We start from the raw sequence: 14,160 nt of genomic DNA, 5'->3' as shown, positions 1-14,160 counted from the left end.
TATGTTATTCTGAATATTGAGATTTCACCAGTGAGGTAATTGGAATTATTTTTTCTAGCATTTAAAGCTATGGAGATTTATGCATACAGGAGCTGGGGTACAGGCCAGAGGTGTGTGGGGGGGTAAGAGGATTCACCAGAGACAGAGTGGGGAACAGAGCAGGAAGATTGACTGACCTGAACATCAACTAACATTTCCTGTGAGCTTCTTAAAAACTTTCATAATCATTTCTGGGTAAGAGAGAGTAAGTAAGAGAAAGCTGCTTTTCCTCTTTGCTTTTAGAGGTAAAATTCTTGTTTTTGAGGCAATTAAGAACGAATGTGCTCTTAAGAAAGGAGTGGGTTCCTATGTCCTTGTCTTTTCACTGTTGAATATTCTGAGAAAATGATTTCAGACAACCCAGAAATTTTTCTCTCTCTATTTTCTTGCTCACATGGGTGTTTTCTCAGTAACTTTAGAAGTTGGGTGTTGATTGTTGAAATGTAGCCCGCACCTTCTCACTCATATAATAATACGACAATGTCATTAATGATTTTCTTTCTCTTTATTCCATTTTTCTATTTTTCATCTTTCCATGGATACAATCCTTAGCGGTGGTCAAATCGAAAGCGACTGAGTGCCAGCAAGGTAAATATACTTGTTTTTTTCCCCTTTGTATCATTTAGTAAAAAATCATCTTTGTAGCAAACACAAACATATATATGATGGGTATTATCCAACATTTACATATAATAGCATTCTCTCCCTCTCACTGCTGTTACTGCTATGACAGAAACAACACCCCCTTTGAAATTTCATTTAATAAGGGTCTAGCCAGATGTTTGAACTTCCCCTTGTCTTAGTAGTGACATTTCATATGTACCGACCATGTCAGACTGTTACACTTCATTAAGCTTGGATTATTCGGAGTAGTGCAGTTAGCTTTAATCCTTTAGGAAATTATTTACCATTACAAGGAACCCAGCTTTCGTGTGATAGGGGCAATGAAAAGATTAATTGAGATGAATATGTCATAAATTTCACAAACCTTTTTTATATCTTCTGAACAGCCATTTATTACCTTAAGTTTCTTTCAAGATTGTTTCATGATGTCCTGGTAATTTTTCACATTGTTTGTCTCTTTTTGAGCAATTGCACACTGCTGTCTAATTTGTAAAAAGTATAGGTATCCCGAGATAGGAATGTGTTCTGAATTTATCAGTTATTAAATTAGCAAGTTGCAACATAAGTGACTAATGTCAAGATTACGGTAAAAATAAATAAGGTGATGGAAACAAAAATAGTGTGTGTTTCTAAGACTGTGTGTGTGTGTGAGAGAGAGAGAGAGAGAAAGAGAGAAAGAGAGAGAGAGAGAGAGAGACTGAGCAAGATGGAGATAGAGCTAGATAGAGAGTCAGACAGACAGACAGACAGACAGAGTTATAACCTGACTCTCCAAAGTCATTTAGGAAGAAGGCGCACTTTGCAAACCTTGTTTCTTGATATCCAAAGCCCTAGTTCTGACTCTTACTAGAATGTATATCCTCTTGCAAGTGCATTTTGAACACTTCAACAATAGCTGTGACCAGGTGCTTTGTTCTCCTCCTAATTCACTAGGTTTCTAAGACTCGGCTTGTTTGGAGAAATAAAATTAAGAGATCATAAATAATACTGAGAAGCTGTCTCAGAAATCCCTTCAACTTTTGTCTTATTCCTTTATAGTCACTAGAGGGTAGAAGAACATCATTTCTTACCGCAGAAGGGAGCCAGCTCTTGCTCTCCCACGGAAGGGTTTCTGTAACCATCTGAAGCAGTAAAGTTTCCCAGCATGCCTTGGTGAAACCTGACAAAGCAGTATTTTCTCCTTTATTGATTCTGCTGCTGCACTAAAACACTGGTACTGTACATCAATAACCATCTTTAGTTAGGGAGCCCCAGCCTGTGGAAGACCACTGGTAGTTTGTGGAAGAACATAAAGGCTAGAAAGAAAAATTGTGAGCTTGGGGAATATAGGTGCCTGGGGAGGCCAGGAGAGGTTATGGAGCGATGTCCACGGGACGGAGAGGGAGACGAAGAATGTTGCCGGCCTGGATAAAGACATCCACAATAAGAAAGGAGCGGCTCCTTGGAGCAGTGTTTATGTGTGTGTGCAGGGCTGCAGGTTCCACGAAGCTGTTGTCTTCTTTTTTCCCTATTGTGGAAGTTTCTAGAATTTTGACTTCATTGTGCTGAACTCAGAGGCTTCACAAATGCCTAAACTTTGTATTTATGTTTAATCAAACCTTCAATGAGGAGAGCTCGCTGAAGGCTCTTCGTGACTTTATTTGAGGGCTGAAATTTATATCTTGGGGGAGAATTTCACTGGTGAGGATGCCTTTATGCCACTGAGAGTTTGTAGTTTGGAACAGAAAAGCTTCTAATGTGGCTTGGGAAAATGAATCATGTGCAATATCTACAGATGCGGTGAGATCCCTCGGTAAGAGCAGTTGGGGTACCCTGGTCGACCTACCTGGGTGTTTCTTTTTTTGTGTTATTTAATTTTTTTTAATTTTATATATTTTTTACATCATTTTTCATTTTTGCACAATGTATGCATTTTCATCTTGGTGATAGTCCCCATACAAATCCCCACCCCCCTTGTTTTGATCCTACTCCCTCCCCACCCACCCATAGTATGTCTCTGGTTTATAGTTGCTTGTTGGTTTTGATTTTTACTTTACTATAAGCTGCGTTTTCAGGATTTCTTTCTACTACATGTCAAAATTAGGTAACAGAAGTTTGACAGAAAGGAAGGACTTCCTACAAGTATCTAAACTATTAGTAGTTCTTACTAATGTATTACCTATAAAATGTCATTGACCTTTTCACCTCAATCTTATTCTTATAATAACTTAATTTTGTTTAGATAATTACTTCTTAAACTCATGAGTTTATAATTTTGCACCATCCCAGGGGGCCAAAAATTACATTGTTTTTACATTCTCTTTTAAAGTGCTTCCTTACCCACTGATTTTAATATGGTAAATACAAGGACATTGGCTTTAGAAATAAGTGTGGGCTTCACCCAAAAGCCTTTTATTTACCTTTTGATGAACAATTTAAAATGAAAATGGACAATAGGTTTGATAGGGCCTGACTCAGTTGCCTACTCCTTTTTGGGTAGGGACTGCATGTGAAAGATCTGCTTTTACACCTTACTCCTCTTTAGAATTAGTGTAACACTTGCCAAGAGAGAAAATTCACAGCAGTGAGCTCCTCTGGCACTAAATAGTCTAATGGGGAGAAAAATGCAAAGATAAAGAATGGAATTGATGAATCTTTGCTTATTTTTAGAATCTGCACACACACATGTGCATGCACACATATACAGACACACTTGCACACACACATAGGCACACATGTGCAAACACATGTGCACACATCCAGGCACACACATGTGCACACATGCACCCCTGCGGCCACCTTGGCTTGCGTAGGTGCTGTGGGTGACCAGAGCGTCCCTTTAGTTCTGGATTTCCCTTATTTTAGATGAAGTTGCACTAAGTATCTATTCTTACCTAGCCCTTCTTCTGACCAAAATTTTAATGCATTTTTATGGCAGCTCTCCCAGGGTGGAGACGTGTCCTATCCCAGGGGCCTTTATTTCCTGCAGATGACTTGACCATGGTGCCAATTTGGGGCCTGTTTGACCTCTGTTACCTGGGAGACTGGCCTCTGCAGTTACCCTTGGCCGCTGGCTTTACCCAATGAGTAGAGTTGGCAGGATAGAGAGTAGGAGAAGGGAGAAGCCAGGGTATTTGCTGCCTTTTCCCTGCGTTTCTCCATTTCCCACCAACATGGGCTGCATTTTGCTTCTCCTGAGATAGCTGGGCCTGCTTTGGTTTCAGCTTCCACCTGCTGCCCCTGATCTCAGCTTCTATACTTCGGTCTTTCTAGCCCAAGGGCTGTTAAGCTTGAACCTGAGGACAAAATTCAGCCCTCTGTCTGTTTTTTGCCAGTGAAGTTTTATTGTCACAGTCTTGCCCACATATGTGCATCCTGTCTCTGGCTGACAGAGGCAGAGTTGAGTGATTGAGATGGAACCTTGGGCCCCTGAACCTACACACTACTCTCTGCACCTTCTCAGGGACTGCTGTCCCCTGCTCCAGCCTGAGCGTGTTCACAGTCCCACTGTTGCTGCCCGGGCTTCTCTCAGGCCCAGCCATGGCCTTGCCTGAGGAACTACTGTCTGCATTATTTTCCCTCTGCTTTCAATACCTGGAAGGATTTTCTTTTCCTATTGGATTCTGATGCAAATTGTGGTGGCTAAAACCTTGCCTTTTTGATGCTCTTTTTTAGTGTCTTGATTTTGCAAGGGTAGTGATCTGCATGGTAAGGGTTCTGCATAAATTTAGGTTACAGTGTCCCTGTCTTTTTTTTTTTTTTTTAACTGCAGGTGCAAGCACTTTGCAGACAGCTGTTTTAGAGGTGTTATTGTTATGCTAAGGACTTGGACTTTGGTGACCTGGTTTTAGCATATTAAGATCCTGGCAGGTATCTTGCCACAAAGCAAGTTTAATGTGAGAGAACGTAAATTGAAGAAAGACAGTCAGAAGAATTTGAAGGGAGACCCACTGTGTCTTTGCTCTATCTATCTAGCTATCTGCCTATCTACTTATCTATCTTCCACCCATCGGTGCATAGGGATGGGATTAAGGATGAGATGTTGATGGCCTTGTAAGACAGAAGGCACTTGGGCTCAGGTACCAGCCCTTCCCTTGCAGAAGTGAGTGAGCACCTCCTTAAACTGTTCACCCCACTGTCTCACAGGTGTAGGGAAAGAGAGCAAATTTCCTCTACCCCTCTGGGTTCCTTCTGGGTTGGTAGAGCAATCACATTAACATAGAACAGATTTGTGGTAGAAAAGAGAAAATTCAAGGACATATGTACACGGGAAATCTATGTAGACATGGTTTCCAAGGTCAATGAAGAAAATGCAGGAATATCTCCTGAGCTGAAAGATGGGGTGGAGTATGGGGCCTTCAAGGGGAGAGTGGGAGACTCACATGATGGGGAGAAAGGAACTCATGCAATCAGATATCTTCCCTGCATGGTGGAAAGCTTATTTCTTATAAAAATCCTAACCCTGGATAACCCCACTATTTTCATTCTTCTAGATGGTTAAGGGAGTGGTAAAAGTTTCCCATGAGCCGGCAGGGCCTCAACTGATCTCAGTTTGAAATAATCCATATGCCAATGTGTGAGGTCTTGGGAACCTGTTCTGGACATCTTGGGGAGGCCCATCTTTCACTGGCTTCATTCTGACCCAGCCCTGAATAGGGCACCCCTGAAGTACTGTAATTCAAGGAGAGACATGGAAAAACAAGACACAGAAATGAAGGTTGGCAGGATGATACAGGGGAGTCAAGCAATACTGAATATTACTGAAATACTGAATATTGAAATACTAGATAAACAATGGCTATTATTACAGATGAGCACAGTATTTAACTTTGAATCTACTAGAGGTCAGGGCAAAAAAAAATCTTGCTGGATCACATCCCTTCATTTCCACCCTCACCCCCTTATTCCTTAATGCATTTGAAGTATTTTCTTGGTCCTGAACACTGAGAGTTATTGAGTATTTATAAACTCTATCAATTGTTTTCATCTTCTCTTATCTAATTTTGATTTTCAAGTGCAAGAAGTAAGCTCTTAAAATTATGATATTCCCTCATGATTTAAAAATATTAACTTTAATTAAAAAAAAGCTTTTCTAGCCAAGGCCTTTGTACACAGATCATTCACATCCCTGGGAGTGAGATACAGTTTTCATCTGCAAATATAAATCTCATTTTCCTTGTCCAAGTCCATATGGAAAATTTAAGAGGTTTTCTTTATATCTTTATGCAAAGATTTTTGTGTAGCTCGAGGAGAATTTATGCCTAAAGGGCCCTCTTCAGATGATATAAAGGAGCCGTCAAGTGGCATCTCTTCTGGAAGCCTGTTCTGTGGATGTGTAGATCTTCTCATTGACGTGCTGTAGGGGCCGTTGACAATGAGCAGTCTTCTCATGTGTTGAAGAGGCTTGAAAGGAATATTTCAGGGAGACCTTTCACAGACTCAGTGTTCTCCCTCAGCTTTTCAAAGCAGTGGCCCACATAGCCGGAATCTTGCTTTACTCCTCATTTTGCTTGCAAAGTTAACTTTTTCTCATGCATTTGTTGACCTTGAGTATCTACTTTCCCACAATGACTTAGGAGAAATGATTCATGAGCGTCAAGTAGGACGCCCTGGAGACATGAAAAGCTTATCTCTTTATATTCCAGAGTTCAGCTCTGCAGCTGACCACAATGGAGACGTGGCTAGATCACTCACAGAATAGTTTGCATTCAGTAGGTGTGCCCTGTCCCAGGCTTTTTCTCCTTGTTCCTTCTTTTTACTTTTCACCTTTTTATTTTTTGTGTTTCGTTACTTCCCAGGGCAGACTTTGAAGAACTGCTCCACAGCGTTGTCAGCATAGGCTGTTCTGGAGTGTGGCGTAGCTAAAGTTAATGTAACTTTTGGTGACCTGCATTAAGATGACAGATTTCCAGGACAACCTCTTCTCTGTTCAGGATTTTTCTTTACCCCACACCTCTCTCTCTGCCCCTTTTCCTGACCCGGGACACATAGGAGGCACCGAGCTGGCGTGTCTGTCATCCCTGGGTTTTCCTTTCTAAGACACCAAGAGAACAAAGTGCTGAGTCCCCATCACCACCTCCCGAGCCTGCCGCCTGGCCCAGGTCCTCAGACTGTCCCCAACTGCTGTCCATTTTGAGTGTCCCAGAAGTGATCAGAAACCCTGCAGTTTCTTCACAACTGGCTCCTTGCTTGCTTCTGTGGGATTACCATGAGCTGGAAGTAAATTGTTTCTGAAACTTTCAACTTTGTGAAAGTCAATCTGTTTCTGAGTTGCTCATCCCACCTTGTTTTCACTATTAAATTTGAGCATGGATGCTTCCGAAGCCCACTGTCTGTTTAGAAGAATGGGTGGTAACTGGGGGTCGGGGGGAGGGTTCGGGAAGGTAGGGCCTATGAATGAAACAACAGAGAAATAGTAAAAGGTTTCGATCCTTTGGGAGGAAAGAGAAAAATAACAAAACCCTCATGTACTATATTTTATCCATTACGTCTGCTGAGAAATTAGGGTCAGGACCCAGAAACTTTGCTTTATCTCCTGGTGTTTGTTTCAGCTCAGGTGGGGTGGGCTCCTCCTTTGATGGGTCATTTCCTTCTCTGCTTTCACATTCCAACCTGCATTAAGATGACAGATTTCACTTATAGGCGAGGGCACACACATGAAAACCTGAGCTATTGAGTTAACAGAGTGAGTGCAGAGGAGTCGATTTATTGTATGGAGTGTGGGAGCACAAGCAAGAGCTCAGCTCTGCATCCGGCCACAGCCAGGACGCCCTGACACTGTCCCCCAAGCAGACTCCACGCTCAGTCCCATGCCAGTCTCGCCGTGGAAGAGAAATGTTAAAGTAATTAAGCCACTTCCTGCAAACCCAGGCACCCCTACCCCCCAGATTATTCTCTCCTGGAGGCCACCTTTTCTGAACATCCCAATGGTGAGTTTTGCAGAAATAGTTAGGGAGAAATAAATAGAATAAAGGTCTTGTGTTCTTTTCTATCTGTGAACACTGCAATAAATACCTTTCTCTTCCTACCCTGCCTTTAGTCAGGGGGAAAAAAAATTGTTGGAAGGCAAAGAGCAAGTCTGTCACATCAAACGTGACTGTGTTAAATACTAAATGTTCAAAGTCCGACTGAGATAGATAAAGGCTTTGATGGAAAGTGGATATTTCCCAGGGACATTACAAGCAATAATCCAGATGTTCTGGTGTAATGCAACGAGTGTCCACGGATAGATCAGGAGCTCCAGCCAAGCCGCGCCTGATGGAGGCTTGAGTCTTGCCCTCCATGCTGTTCTGCCATATGGAATCTATCTCCAGTTCCCCTTAATAACCAGCTTTGGATTCCATTTTCACAGAGCTCATACAGCTAAGTGGGGCTGTTTTATGGACAAGTTAGATAGAAGCCTTTCCAAGATAAACATCCAATTTGAAATTAGGACATACCAAGCCACAAAATTATTTTAGGGCATATTTCATGGAAGCGTGGCCATTTTTCTTAGGCAATTGCCAGACTGTAGGATGCCCTTTGATCTCTTGTGGACATTACTCCCTTCTTTATAAAAAGGATTTTGAAATAGTTGCAGTGTTTAGGGAGGAATAGATCTGTCGGAACTTTGAAGCATGGCCATGGGACAGGTCATGCTTTAGCTCGTTGGTTGGCAAGTCAAACTTTTAGAAGAAATATATAAAAAAAGGAAATGCCAGCAGGATATATGAATCAAAATCTCATTTTTGCTTCAAAGATAGAAGTGTTCAGCCCATGTACTTATTAAACTATAAAATGCATTAAGTATATCCACCTCTGTGTACACATCTGCCAATAGATAAGCACACACATGTGTCTGTCTGTCTGTCTGGCTGTAGATTGTGATGCTGTGGATGTGTTTTTCACAAGCATAAAATCACTTAACTGTAACTGTTTCATAAACTTTCATTATTGACTATATTTTATTCACAGCCTATCGACCAACGGAAGTGAATAATTGTTCACATTCCCCAAAGGAGAGAATTTTTTGCTTTGAAATGAATTCTTTCTCTTTCTTTAAATCACTTGTTGGTCATTTACTTTTGTTTTACAGTATGATGCATTTCAGGAGTATAGTTTCACAGCTCAATATACAAATTAATTATTTACTTAAAAATAAATAGAACTTGTTTTTGTCTTCTGCCCTCCCTGCGGTGTCTCAGCACGCTCATATGTATGTTTGAGTGTGTATATTTGCATGTGTGTGAGCATTTTAAGGGAAAAGTAACATGGATATGAAATTTGGAATATAGGTTTCCTTAAGTGTATTTTGTTTAAGATTATCATCAAATGATTGACCAGGTGCCTGGCTTGGGGTTGTTCTTCATTTGTTAAGGTGGTGAAGTGATGTGTGTTGGGTGAGGTAAGCCGGTATACAATTAATATGACTGACAGACCATTTGTTGTATAAATTGTGGCTAACTGGTGTCCGAGCAAATTGGTGTCTGCGTGATCTCAGAGATACAGCGAGTGGATGACAGGAACGAATATATGGGGTTAGAAATTCATTGCTTTACTATGATACTTAACGCCATTTGCATTCTCCAGTCCATTTATTTCTCCTTCAAATAAAGCAGTCCATGCTTGTGCCATTTCACTTATTGAACGGAGAATGTAAATGAACTCCACTAACTTAATGCAGTGTGTGGCTCATATGGGGATTCTCACTCAAACAAACTAACCATAAAAAGGCATGGCTGGAGACCATCAGGGAAATGTGAATATGTGTTGGGTATTTAATGATATTAAGGGAATCATACTTACTTTTGTTGACTGTGATCATGGCATGGTGGTTATGTAAAAACAAATACGGATTTTGCTCTCAAATATTTCAGCCAGAAAAATATAGTGAAGGGAGAGATGAAATCAAATTGGTGCAAGGCTGAATGTGGTGAATAAGCCTGCAGGCATTCATTATACTATTATCTCTACCTTTGTGTATGTTTGAAAATTTACATAATGAAAATTAAAAATAAATAAAATGTGCCTATTCTCCTTTATAATTTAATGATAGGGATTGTTTGCCTTTTTCTGTATTCTCTCTCTCTCTCTCTCTCTCTCTGTGTGTGTTCATGAGTAGCATCATTTAAAACAGGGAAAAAAAAAAGTTAACAGTTACTGAGCCCCAACTGGGTGCTATGTACTTTATTTATCCTTCCTTTCCCTCCAGATCTACAAAGCTCATTTAGCTGGCTAGCTGATTACAGGTTGTGTCTGGAGTTGTGAATATCTCTGTGGTTGTTGAGCTTTTTAGTAGTAGCCCAAGGAATAAAGGGGAGTAGGGACAGATTCAAGTGTGAAGGATAAATTCAAAACTGTTTCTGCTAAATGCCCAGAGGTATTTTGTTTCCCTGCAAAGCTTTGCCTTGTTCTTCTATCTGTATCCCAGAATGCCTTTCTTCCCTTCGTACTATTAAAAGAGCCAAAGGCGGTGTGAAGGATTCTTACCAAAGACAGCATCTGGGTGGGAGAACAGACCTGGGCCAAATGCAAGTGTTACTCACAGTCATTCCCTGATATAGTGTGTTTCCAGTCCAATGCTGGGGAAGGAAATGTAACTGGAATGGCAGGTTTGCAAAACCAGTGAAGTAAACCCCTCTCACCAGGCAGGGAGTGCTATTTTTAATCAAATAGGGAAAGCTGGAATTCCTCTAATCACCAAAGTCTCACTAAAGTATGATCAGCCAGTTTATACGTCGTCCTTATTTTTTTGCTTTAGTCCTCTTTGATACGTAACCTGCGGCTCTCCGAGTCCTTGAGGAAGAACCAGCTCTGGAACGGGATTATAAGCATAACTTTGTTGGAAGGAAAGAATGTCTCAGGAGGAAGCATGACAGAGATTTTTGTCCAGTTAAAACTGGGAGATCAGAGGTATAAAAGTAAGGTAAGTTCTGTCAATTCCTTAAGGAGAATACTTTCTTTAAGAATAAAAGAATTGAAAAAGCATTTTTCCCAATCTCAATTTCATAAGCATAAACTTTATTTTGAAGCCTCTTAATTGACTTAGGAGAATCCCAGAAACCAAAATAATTGTATAGGTGCGGTCCATTAATATGGAGATTTGATTGCTTCATATAAATTATTTTAATATACTGATGAGAGCTAGAGAAAGCTCACTAAATAACAGATTAAAGACTAGATTTATTTTCATTTTGAAAATAAGCAAGTATGTTTCTTAGAATGCAGGAAAATAATTAAATGTTTTCAAAATCCTACAAAAAATAGTGTATCTGCATTAAAATAATTGAGATACCTAAAAATGTAATTTTAAAATTACATACTCAATGCTTTCTCTTACTTAGTAGTATTAACACCAAAAAATAGTCTCCCAGTGCTGCCGATTTTTGCTGTGACTTCTTACAAAAATAAAGTCTCTGATGCATTAAAAGTGATTTGCTTTGAACAACAGTAATGGCATTTTTAGCTGTTTTTAGAAATCAATCATCGTATCCTCCTGATCCAAATTCCACTTAATTTTTAATCTTAGTAATTTGGTGTGGTTTTTATTTCAAAAACCAGAGTCTCCAAACCATGGTAATTAATTAGTTTTACATAATTGTCAGACAGGACTATTTCTTATGTTTTATGGATTGAGGGAACAGGGAACTTGAATGTTCAGCCACTTGCCAAAAGCCACATAGAATAAAAAAAAGGCAGTGGAAGGTTTTGAAAGTAGACCCGAGAATATTGCAATTCAGGCTTCTCCGTGCAGAGGACCTAAGAATTGCAGACAAGCTGAAAACAATTTTAAGGAGGCAAGAAGTTGTCACCGCTGCACGATTTTCAGTGCAAAATCAAATATGAAATGTCATTTACCCCAGCACCTGGAGTGGAGAATTGGAGCTCATGTCAGAGAATCATTTATAAGAAATTCAAAAAATGGAGGGCAAGTTACGGCAGAAATACGCAGATAATTAGTTTAACCAGGGAGTTGCAGGCTGTATCTTGGTGTTCGTATCCAGGGTAACCACATCTCCCCACCAAGATTCCTTTAGCCAGCCGGGGTCAGGCTAAGGATTTATAGAAAAATTATTCATTGCTAAGCACACTTAGCCCTTTGGACTAAGGAGAAATGTAGAATTAATCGAATATCTGCTACACTCCCCTTGGGGAATATTGCATTTAATTTGTGATCTAATAGGGATTTTTTTTTTCTCCTCCTTGGTTTCTAAATTCTGTGATCTGACAGATGAAGCCCAAAGTGAAATGAGTTGAGTCAAGTGATGTTACGAGGCACGGGCTGCGAGCCCAGGTCTGTGCGTCCCTATTTATCTTGCGTGCAGAGAGTTGGCACAAAGATTTAATAGTTGATGTTGTGCCCTTACAACATGAGACGGGGTGGCTGGCACTTTTGCTCACTTTTTGTTCACAAATTGACTATGCACATGATACAAACATGAAAATCCCAGCAGTGGACCCATGTGGACACATGAGGAGTTTGAAATTGCTCTTGGAGATACAGAAACACGTGTGGAACTTGCAAGCCATGCTCGTTAAGGTTTAAGTTTGCCTACAGGGAAACTTCCTCTCTAGTGCCCAGATGCTGTAAACTCGAATTTAAAACTGGGTGGCAATGGACAAGTGACAGTTTCTCATGTCGTGCATCTGACACATGTTAATTAAGATCCCACACTATCCATTCATTTAGTTAAGCCACCACTGAATGGAGGTGACAATAAAAATGTTAGCTTGCTTTGATTCAGCAGTTATCTTACATAAGAGAGGACAATTGTCAAATATCTGTTGTGATATGGCCGATATATATGATTTCTGGTCCCTTGTGGGGTGGTGGTAGTCTTTTTAACTTGATGGCTGACAGATTGACTTGGGGATCAGCTAGAAGAACAGTGAGGTGTTGCCAGTTCCTGAAACCTTTTCGTTCCAAAAGGGAAGTGTAACTTGATAAGAGCTGTATCCTCACGACCTCCTGCAGTGTAGAAATGAAATGAATGTGTAGCTGCTATGGCGATGAATGGCATTTTAAGAAAATAAATATTATAACTGCATGTTTTCTAGACACTGGTTAAGAGTGCAAATCCGCAGTGGCGGGAAGAGTTTGACTTTCACTACTTCTCTGACAGGATGGGCATTTTGGACATTGAAGTGTGGGGAAAGGACAGCAAAAAGCATGAGGAGCGCCTGGGCACGTGAGTCAGCTCTGCTTCTTACAGGTTGGGAGGGGTGCGGGGCTTATGTCTGCATGGGGCTGGGCAGCAGGAATGTCTAAGGTGGTCCCTAACTGGGATAGACTTTTGCCTGTAATTGGTAAATATCATTTGATATTGATTAAAATGTAAGGATGTAGTTATATACCGGGATTTCTCTGAAGAAAGGTGAGGCGCGATCTCAGGCTATTTGGGACATGTTTCTATCAATCTCCAGTGGCTGCTATAATGTTGGTTTCCCTTGCAGTGAAATATCATATAATTTAGTAAAATTCTATAATTATCCTGTAATTATATGATTACTGCATAATCATAGAATTACATAAATATCATATAATTTAATGGAGCTTGGTATCCCAGCTGATGGAAGCTTTTCAGTGTGCTCAATACACTTTGAGGCAAGCCATAATGAAATCGATTGAGGCCAGATCTGCTTTCTTATTTCTTTACTTTGAACCCTCCCAACTTAATTGAGGACTCGCCCCTGCCTGGGAAAGAATTCCAGAGGATTGTGGCTCCCCTGCTGGGCTGCAGCAAGGATCCGCTTCCATGAGGTTGTGCTGCCCATGCTGGTCCACTGCAGCATGGGGAGATGTCCTGGAAGCAGAAGCCATCTTTGCCCTTTCAAATAGCAAGTCAATGGCCTTATTCTCCCCTACCGACGAGGACATGGCATATAAGAGGCCCCGTGTACTTCAGGCAGACAGTGCCAGCCCCAGACTTCTGTGATTTCAAAGACCAAATTTTTTTTTTTTCACCTTCTCGCCATCCCACACGGATGGAGTCTGTATACGCATCTTACATTTAGACGAAAGTGTTGGCCATCAATGTCATCATCTTTTTCAAGCCAAGTTTTCTGGAACCTTGGATGCTGAGAGATAAGTGTTTGGGTTGTCTCTTGGGGCCGGAGGGGTCATCCTAACACCTCTTCCTGGCCACGCTCTCCGTGGCCTAACCCTTGGAGTCACCGGGTTTTATTGCTGAACAGTCAAGATGGGAAATCACTCATGGCGCCCCTTTGATTTACAGACAAGGGAATGAGCTCCAGGGAGGTGAAGGGTTTTCCCACCCACCAGGAGTTTAGAGGCAGGAATGGGAGAGGCCCAGCAGCTGGACACCAGCCCTGCTTTCTGTCTAAAATACCTCCCACCTTTCTGCTTATGCAGACATGATGGAGGGCAGATCCTTGTGGAACCTCCCAGTGTCTGAGCAGTGGCATCTGGCTGGCCGGCACACAGCAAGGTGTTAGGCAGACCTGGCTGTCACCCTCCTGATGTCAGTGACTGTCCCCAGTGATTGTGCGGGAATCACGCACACCAGGTGCAGCCACATC

The 14,160-nt window shown here is 41.2% G+C and overlaps 1 protein-coding gene across 1 annotated transcript in view; it reads left to right on the top strand.

The window, feature by feature from the left end:
- The window catches only part of MCTP2 (multiple C2 and transmembrane domain containing 2), a 159,336-nt gene that overhangs the window by 38,980 nt on the left and 106,196 nt on the right, over positions 1 to 14,160 (top strand). Inside the window, exons 7-9 of the mRNA XM_084254074.1 lie at positions 592 to 627; positions 10,382 to 10,546; positions 12,679 to 12,809. Of these exons, the coding sequence (XP_084110200.1) occupies positions 592 to 627; positions 10,382 to 10,546; positions 12,679 to 12,809 (332 nt within the window). The remainder of the gene's footprint in view (positions 1 to 591; positions 628 to 10,381; positions 10,547 to 12,678; positions 12,810 to 14,160) is intronic.

The sequence above is a fragment of the Talpa europaea genome (assembly GCF_964194135.1).
Source record: "Talpa europaea genome assembly, chromosome: 14".
Lineage (NCBI taxonomy): Eukaryota > Metazoa > Chordata > Mammalia > Eulipotyphla > Talpidae > Talpa > Talpa europaea.
Note: the sequence above shows the minus strand (reverse complement) of the source record. Positions and strands in the feature narration are given on the sequence as shown.